At 46.5% G+C, this 9,638-nt stretch overlaps 1 protein-coding gene across 2 annotated transcripts in view; it reads right to left on the bottom strand.

The window, feature by feature from the left end:
* Positions 1-6,872: 6,872 nt before the first annotated feature.
* sesn1 (sestrin 1) overlaps positions 6,873-9,638 on the bottom strand; it is an 11,152-nt gene continuing 8,386 nt past the window's right edge. For both annotated transcript variants that reach the window (XM_033021969.1, XM_033021968.1), the window contains exon 7: positions 6,873-7,273. In XM_033021969.1, coding sequence (XP_032877860.1) covers positions 7,187-7,273 — 87 coding nt within the window. In that variant the 3' untranslated portion in view covers positions 6,873-7,186. The remainder of the gene's footprint in view (positions 7,274-9,638) is intronic.

A 9,638-nucleotide genomic window follows, 5' to 3' on the forward strand; every position in this document is an offset into this window, starting at 1 on the left:
TAAACGATTCCCAGAGCAGTAAATATAAGATGTGATGGAGCAGAAAAATATAGAATCAAAAAATGTTGCACCGCACGACACTACAATCTACAATAAATTCAGTTAATTAAATCAGGGCGGCAACAGTAGAGTTACAGCGCCAGAGATCCTGACTGTACGGAGTTTGTACGTTCTCCCTGTGACCTGCCTGGGTTTTGTCCGGGTGCTCTCTGTACGGAGTTTGTACGTTCTCCCTGTGACCTGCCTGGGTTTTGTCCGGGTGCTGTCCATACTGAGTTTGTCCACTCTCCCTGTGACCTGTGTGGGTTATGTCCAGGTGCTTTCTGTACGGAGTTTGTACGTTCTCCCTGTGACCTGTGTGTGTTATGTCCGGGTGCTCTCTGTACGGATTTTGTACGTTCACCCTGTGACCTGCGTGGGTTTTCTCCGGGTGCTCCAGTTTCCTCCCACACTCCAAAGACGTGCAGGTTTGTAGGCGCATTGGCTTTGTAAAATTGTAAATTGTCCTCAGAGTGTGCAGGATAATGTAAGTGTGTGGGGGTCACTGGTCGGCGCAGACTCGGTGGGGCCCCTTCTCCACAATGTATCGTAACAAAAAACTAAATAAATCTGGAAATTGAAAACAAGTATCTCAGCCACAGACACCACAAAACCACAAGGTTGTCATGAAGTTTCATTTTATTTTATTCCAAAATGCTATGGATTCAAGAAAGGTGGTGGGTGTACGAAACAAGCTGCCAGAGGAGGTAGTTGAGACAAGTACTGTAACATTTGGTCAGGTACGTGGACAGAAAAGGTTTAGAGGGATATGGGCCAAATGCAGGCAGGTGGAACTAGCTAAGGTGGGGTATCCTGGTCAGCATGGACGAGTTGGGCCGAAGGGCCTGTCTCCCTGCCTTATGACTCTGTGGTGAGGGATGAGGAATTGATGATGTTGAAAGGGATCGGGATGGCAGAGAGAAGTCACCTAAAGACAGCATATAGGTTCAGCCAGAAGTTAGAACGGTTTAGGTTTACTATTGTCACATGCACTGAGGTACAGTGAAAAGGTTTGTTTTGCATGCTGCCCCAAGATCAGATAATACAAAACATAAATACGATGAAGTTCAAGTCCAATAGGTGGAGCAAAGGGGAAGATACAGAGTGCACAATATAGTTCTCAGCATTGTAGCGCATCAGTTCCACAGACAAAGTCCAATGTGCATAATGTTGGCTGAGTTACTCCAGCACATTGTGTCTTTTTTTTTGTAAACCAGCATCGGCAATTCCTTGTGACTACGTTTCCAGACCAATCAAGTCCATATAATGGTCGCAAACTGGAACCATTTTGTTTAGAACAGTCAGAATGTTGCTATTTTGTTGTGCATCTATTTCTGGATTTGGCATCATACTGATCGAAGGAACCCGCACCAATTAATCAAAGTCAAAGTCAAATTTATTCGTCACATGCACCAACGAAGGTGCAGTGAAATGAATTTGCCAGCAGCGATACACTTAAAAAAAAGAACACACAATACACAATGGAATTTAACACAAACATGCACCACAGCATTCTTGATTGTGGTGGGAGGCAACAGAGTTCAGCCAGTCATCCGTGGTCGGGGCCGCACACCCTCCGTAGTCGCCGCTACGGGCGGCCGGATGTACCTCTCGTCGGAATGCTCGAAACTCTGACGTCGGTTCACGTCACCAGAGAAGGCTCACCAGACTGATTCCTGGGATGGCAGGACTTACATATGAAGAAAGACTGGATAGACTCGGCTTGTACTCGCTAGAATTTAGAAGATTGAGGGGGGATCTTATAGAAACTTCCAAAATTCTTAAGGGGCTGGACAGGCTAGATGCAGGAAGATTGTTCCCGATGTTGGGGAAGTCCAGAACAAGGGGTCACAGTTTAAGGATAAGGGGGAAGTCTTTTAGGACCGAGATGAGAGTTTTATTTTTCACACAGAGAGTGGTGAATCTGTGGAATTCTCTGCCACAGACGGTAGTTGAGGCCAGTTCATTGGCTATATTTAAGAGGGAGTTAGATGTGGCCCTTGTGGCTAAAGGGATCAGGGGGTATGGAGAGAAGGCAGGTACAGGATACCGAGTTGGATGATCAGCCATGATCATATTGAATGGCGGTGCAGGCTCAAAGGGCCGAATGTCCTACTCCTGCACCTATTTTCTATGTCGGGACAGTCGAACACGATCCGCGGCTTGGAGTGCCCGAATCGGCACTTTCCTACCGGAGACCACGGCTTCAGGATGTTATATGTGCCACAATGTGGATAAAGGGGTGGCCCAAATGGAAGTCACATGATTAGAAAGAGGAATGGTCTTGTTACCACCATCACCAGGTCACCCAATATTCGGTGGCACAGCTAGTCGAGCTGTTGCTGCCTCCCAGCGCCAGAGACCCGGTTTAGATCCTGACCTTTGTGTGGAGTTCTCACTTTGTCCCTGTGGCCACATTGGTTTCCACCGGGTGCTCTGGTTTCCTCCCACATCCCAAAGACGTGCGGGTTTGTGGGCTAATTGCACTCTGTAAATATGTAGCGAGTGGATGTGAAAGTGGGATAACATATAAATAGTGTGAAGGGGTTTTGGCTGGTCGTCGTGGACTCGGTGGGCCGAGGAGCCTGTTTCCATGCTGTATCTACAAGCTAAACTCAGCACAGAGAGAGATGGAAATACAAGGCCCAGTAAACTAGAATGGACACAAGTGCAATTGATGCGCTACAATGCTGAGAACTATATTTTGCATTCATTCTGAAGAAGGGTTTCGGCCCGAAGCGTTGCCTATTTCCTTCGCTCCATAGATGCTGCTGCACCCGCTGAGTTTCCCCAGCTTTTTTGTGTACCTTCGATTTTCCAGCATCTGCAGTTCCTTCTTGAACACGATATATTTTGCACTCTCAGTCTTCCCCCTTTGCACTACCTATTTACTCGAGTTTGAATTGATGGTATTATATATAAAACATATAAAATTATAAAAGGACTGGACAAGCTAGATGCAGGAAAAATGTTGGGAGAGTCCAGAACCAGGGGCCACAGTCTTAGAATAAAGGGGAGGTCATTTAAGACTGATGTGAGAAAAAACGTTTTCACCCAGAGAGTTGTGAATTTATGGAATTCCCTGCCGCAGAGGGCAGTGGAGGCCAAGTCACTGGATGGATTTAAGAGAGAGTTAGATAGAGCTCTAGGGGCTAGTGGAGTCAAGGGATATGGGGAGAAGGCAGGGACGGGTTATTGATAGGGGACGATCAGCCATGATCACAATGAATGGCGGTGCTGGCTCAAAGGGCCGAATGGCCTCCTCCTGCACCTATTTTCTATGTTTCTATTTATGTATAATACTATCTGAATGCAAAACAAAACTTCTCACTGTACCTCAGTACACATGACAATGATAAACCTAAACCTAAACGCTTTTCAGAATCAACCAAGTACATGAATCTGCTTTCAACACCAGGGCTTAAATCTGTCTGCAATGTCACACCACACACAGGCAGGCGACAAGCTAATTTTATCTTTTTTCACAAACGTCTTTCAGGAAGTGGTGGTGCAGGAAGCAGCTACAAGCCCAAGGGTTTGCTGAGCTGCAGAATATTCTGCCTGCGGGCTCTTTTTTCGATAGATAGCAGAAGGCTGTACTTTTGTACAATAGATGCAACAAACATCTGACAAGAATGCCTGCATTCTCTCCTCAACAGTGACAACGTTTCAAAGGATTTCAGCAGATGTGCACCCAATGATCACTCGTGTAATGAATCACCTCAAGTAGGCCATAGCGCATTAGACGGGCACAGGAGGTGCAGGGAATGGAGGGATATGGATCAGGTACAGGAAGATAAGCAATTATTTTTGACATAGGTAGACAGAAGTGTTGGAGAAACTCAGCGGGTGAGGCAGCATCTATGGAGCAAAGGAAATAGGCGACGTTTCGGGCCGAAACCCTTCTTCGGCTTGTACTCGCTAGAATTTAGAAGATTGAGGGGGGTTCTTATAGAAACTTACAAAATTCTTAAGGGGTTGGACAGGCTAGATGCAGGAAGATTGTTCCCGATGTTGGGGAAGTCCAGAACAAGGGGTCACAGTTTAAGGATAAGGGGGAAATCTTTTAGGACCGAGATGAGAAAAAAAAAATTCACACAGAGAGTGGTGAATCTCTGGAACTCTCTGCCACAGAATGTAGTTGAGGCCAGTTCATTGGCTATATTTAAGAGGGAGTTAGATGTGGCCCATGTGGCTAAAGGGATCAGGGGGTATGGAGAGAAGGCAGGTACAGGATACTGAGTTGGATGATCAGCCATGATCATATTGAATGGCGGTGCAGGCTCGAAGGGCCGAATGGCCTACTCCTGCAGTTTCAGACAATTATCTTGACATATCCAGCACAGACATTGTGGGCCGAAGGGCTTGTTCTGATGCTGTATTGTTCTATGTTCTATATTTCTGTGCCAATAAAACAGCCAGGTTATAAATTCAGTTTTATTTCAAATGTCAATAATTACTTTTCCAAAACATTTAATATTTTTTTATAACAATTGTTGATGAAAACCAGACGAACATACAAAAGGCTCAATGCGGAAATTCTAAGTCACGTGTGAGTGATCAGTAAACACAATGTTTCAGCTTTCTGTTGGGTAAGCTGTTAATGGTTAAAATATCACATTAAAGATTAGGGATTTGTTGCTACTGTTCTGAAAACTCCTGCTCAGTCAACCAGAACCTGCTCCCAGACATAGCTACTGAAGACATTATTGCCAAAGAGCAAAAATGAACCAGGTAGTAAAACTGTATCGTGGCCAGACCCTGCAATACAAACCAAAGATCCTATAGCGGAGCAAGATAGACCACTACTAAATGCAATGGGCTGACGTGTAGCACACAACGGAGCGGAACGTGGGCCTTTTTTCCATCCATTTCAGTAACCCGACCCAACCCGACTCGCAGTGTAATCAACGTTGCGGGGGAACAGTTTATTTTTACGAGGATGTTTCCGTAACCGGCTTCCGTCTCCGCACTAGTATCTTTGCTCCGCTACGGGATCTTTGGTGCGGAGACGGAAACCGGTTACGGAAATGGAGCCGAAAATCTGCCCATGACCGTACTACGTCTTATTCGTCGAGTGATCTATCTTGCTCACTATAGGATCTTTGATACAAACTATGCACAAACTCAAAAGTGCTGGAGGAACTCAGCGGATGAGGCAGCATAGAGTAATGGGGCGTAGAAACAGGCCCTTCGGCCCAACTTGCCCACACCAGCCAACATGTCCCATCTACACTAGTGCCACATGCCTGCATTAGGCCCATATCCCTCTAAACCTATCCCATCCATGTAACTCTCTAACTGTTTCTTAAACATGGGGATAGTCCCAGCCTCAACTACCTCCTCTGGCAGCTTGTTCCATACCCCCACCACCCTTTGTGTGAAAAAGTTACTCCTCAGATTCCCATGAAATCTCTACTCCTTCATCTTAAACTTATGTCCTCTGGTCCTCGATTCCCCTACTCTGGGCAAGAGACTCCGTGCATCTACCCGATCTATTCCTCTCGTGATTTTGTACACAATGGATATTTGGGGTTGGGTCAGTCTGAAGAAGGGTCTCGACCCAAAACATCGGCTCTCCATTTCCCCCCCACAGTTGCTGCCTGACCCGAGTTCCTCCTGCACTTTGTATTTTGCTCAAGATTCTAGAATCTGCAGTTCCATGTGTCTCCACATTTACAGAATGAATGTTTTGCCCAGAAGTGAGAAAAACAGAATACTGTTCTTTCAGAAAGACGGTACTCGTATCATACATCACTATTATTGAATTGTTATTATTATTAGTGTTGTGAAAAGGTACAGCATGGAATCAGGCCTTTCGGCCCATCGAGCCCATGTCACCATTCGATCACCTGTTCACACTAGTTCTATGTTATTCCCGCTTTCACACCCATTCGCCACACACTAGGGGTAATTAAACCTACAAACCCACACGTCTTTGGGACATGGGAGGAAACTGCAGTCACATGAGGAGTACATGTAAACTCCACACAGACAGCACCCGAGGTCAGGATCGAACCCGGGTCTCCGGCACTGTGAGGCAGCGCCTCTACTTCACCCCTTTATGAAACCAAATACAAAAGGGACTTGTTTGTCGTTTCACAGCAGAAATACAAGTTCCAGAAATACTTCCAAACATTTATACAGAGATGCAGCAACATTTCAACAAATATATACAAAATCAGTTACAGTGTGGAAAGCAGGCCCTTTGGCCCAACTCGCCCACACCGGCCAACAATGTCCCAGCTACCCTTAGCTCGGATCAGTGTTGGAGATATTCACTGGCAGATACAGAGGCACCAACAACAACTCAGCTGCAACATGGGCCTCCAAATACAAAATCTCCCAGTCCTCAAAATACTTTTATAAAACAAAATAAAACTCTATTTTGGGTGGAGACAAAAGTGCTGGAGAAACATCTGAAGAAGGGTCTTGGACCGGACACATTACCTATCCATGTTCTCCAGAGAGGCTGCCTGACCAGCTGAGTTTAGATTTGAGTTACAGCCTAGAAACAGGCCCTTCGGCCCACAGAGTCCGTGCCGACCAGCGATCTCCCCGTACACTCACACTAGCCTGGACAATTTACAATCTTTACTGAAACCAATTAACCTCCAAACCTGTACGTCTTTGGAGTGTGGGAGGAAACCGGAGCACCCGGAGAAAACCCACGCGGTCTCGGGTAGAACGTACAAACTCCGTACAGACAGCGCCCGTAGTCAGGATTGAACCCGGGTCTCTGGCACTGTGAGGCGGCAACTCCAGCGCAACTCGCACCACCCCAAGTTCCTCCAGCACTTTGTGTCCTTTTGTTTATTAACCAGAATCTGCAGTTCTTTATTTCTACTTTAAGCAACCACACAGTCTATTTTTTTTTTTACACAGAAAGAAGAATAGCTTTCTTATCAATAGTCGTTCAGTGTATTTTTTGCAGAACCACGAGCGTTGATCAAACGCCTCGGCTCTTAGCTCCTCCGTTTCCTTTGTAAGCAGGGTAGGTAGAGGCTGAGCCACAGTGCAGCAGGGGGGAGCACCTGTCCCAGGGCGGGTGTGGTGCAGTACACTGCGGTGGGTTGGGGCAACTGGCTGCCTTTGGTCCCGATCAACTGGCAGCTTCCTCCACGGTCGACAGACGGCTGCGTTCTCCTCACGTCAGGTGGCGGGTGATGGCGGTCAGAGCATACAGCAGCTCCGCCTGCATGCGAGCCTCCATCAGCAGCAAGTTCACGTGAATCTAGAGGGTGAACAACCACAGTGGAATCAAGTATCCCATCTGGAATCATTGAAAATGCAGGAAAAATAAATTTACACCAAGCATATAGGGTAGGTAGACAAAAATGCTGGAGAAACTCAGCGGGTGAGGCAGCATCTATGGAGCCACATGGGGATGAGTGGGTTAACATATGATGAGCGTTTGTCGGCACTGGGCCTGTACACGCTGGAGTTTAGAACGATGAGGGGGGGGACCTCATTGAAACATCGAATAGTGAAAGGCCTGGATAGAGTGGATGTCTTTATTGTCTACAGTGTGGAGAGGATGTCTCTATACACTGTAAATGGCTCAATTGTAATCATGTCACCGAAAAAAATCAGCAAGTGGGACAGGCCCTTTACGCTGACTGGTTAGCACGCAACAAAACAAATGCTTTTCACTGCATGTGACAATAAACCGAACTGATGTTTCCACTAGTGAGAGAGTCTAGGACCAGAGGCCACAGCCTCAGAATAAAAGGACGTGCCTTTAGAAAGGAGGTGAGGAGGAATTTCTTCAGCCAGAGGGTGGTGAACCTGTGGAATTCATTGCCACAGCCGGCTGTGGAGGCCAAGTCGGGTCTTTATTCTTTGGAGCGCAGAAGGTTAAGGGGGGCATTGATAGAGGTTTTTAAAATGATGAGAGGGATAGACAGAGTTGACGTGGATAAGCTTTTCCCCATTGAGAGTAGGGAAGTTTCAAACAAGAGGACATGATTTGAGAATTAAGGGACAAATGTTTAGGGGTAACATGAGGGGGAACTTCTTTACTCAGAGGGTGGTAGCTGTGTGGAATGAGTTTCCAGTGGAGGTGGTGGAGGCAGGTTCGATTTTATCATTTAAAAATAAATTGGATAGGTATATGGACGGGAAAGGAATGGAGGGTTATGGTCTGAGTGCAGGTAGATGGGACTAGGTGAGAGTAAGTGTTCGACACGGACTAGAAGGGCCGAGTTGGCCTGTTTCCGTGCTGTAATTGTTATATGGTTATTCGGTATTTTTATGGAGAAGACTGATTGACATATTCTTGATTAGTACGGGTGTCAAAGCTTATGGGGAGAAGGCAGGAGAATGAAGTTGAGAGGGAGATATAGATCAGCTACGGTTCAATGGTGTATTAGACACAATAGGCTGAAGAGTCTAGTTCTGCTCCATCACTTAGGACCATAAGACATGGGGTGCCACAGCGGCAGAGTTCCTCCCTCACAGCGCCGGAGACCCGGGTTCCATCCTGACTACGGGTGCTGTCTGTACGGAGTTTGCACGTTCTCCCTGTGACCGTGTGGGTTTTCTCTGGGTGCTCCGGTTTCCTCCCACACTCCAAAGACGTGCAGATTTTGTAGGCATATTGGCTCTGGTACAAACTGCAAATTGTCCCTAGTGTGTAGGATAGTGCTAGTGTACGGGGGTGATCACTGGTCGGCACGGACTCGGTGGGCCGAAGGGCCTGTTTCCGCACTGGATCTCTGAAGTGTAAAGTCTAACATAATTGAATTTAAGGGTGAATTTGTCGGGTTTAATTTCTCACTTCATCCTGTGGCGTTTGTTCTCACACACACACACCCACAGTTTCACAGCTTAGTTCTCAACCTTCATCACAAGTGAGACTATATCTCAAAACTGACAATTAAATTTCACATGTTTTAGATAATCACGAGTTGCGAAAGATGACACGTAATATTTAGTTTAGTATATTGTCACAACCCATTTGTTTACATAGATACTGATCCCAAAGTTAAATTTTGAATAAAGTTAAACGGAGTTAAAACCAAGTGCAGGAAAGAACTTCAGATGCTCGTTTACACTGAAGATGGACACGCTAGAGGCAGGAAACATGTTCCCGATGTTGGGAGAGTCCAGAAACAGGGGCCACACTCCTGCACCTATTGTCTATTGTCTAAGATGGACACAAAATGCTGAAGTAACTCTAAACAAACTCTAAACTCTAAACAAAGTCCAGAACCAGGGGCCACAGTTTAAGAATAAGGGGTAAGCCATTTAGAACGGAGACGAGGAAACACTTTTTCCTAACAGAGAGTGATGAGTCTGTGGAATTCTCTGCCTCAGAGGGCGGTGGAGGCCGGTTCTCTGTATACTTTCAAGAGAGAGCTAGATAGGGCTCTTGATGATAGTCGAGTCAGGGGATATGGGGAGAAGGCAGGAACGGGATACTGATTGGGGATGATCAGCCATGATCACATTGAATGGCGGTGCTGGATCGAGGGGCCGAATGGCCTACTCGGAGTGTGGGAGGAAACCGAAGCACCCGGAGAAAACCCACGTAAGTCACGGGGAGAACGTTTCGAGACCCGAAACGTCACCTATTCCTTCGCTCCATAGATGCAGCC

Source organism: Amblyraja radiata, chromosome 5 (assembly GCF_010909765.2).
Source record: "Amblyraja radiata isolate CabotCenter1 chromosome 5, sAmbRad1.1.pri, whole genome shotgun sequence".
NCBI lineage: Eukaryota > Metazoa > Chordata > Chondrichthyes > Rajiformes > Rajidae > Amblyraja > Amblyraja radiata.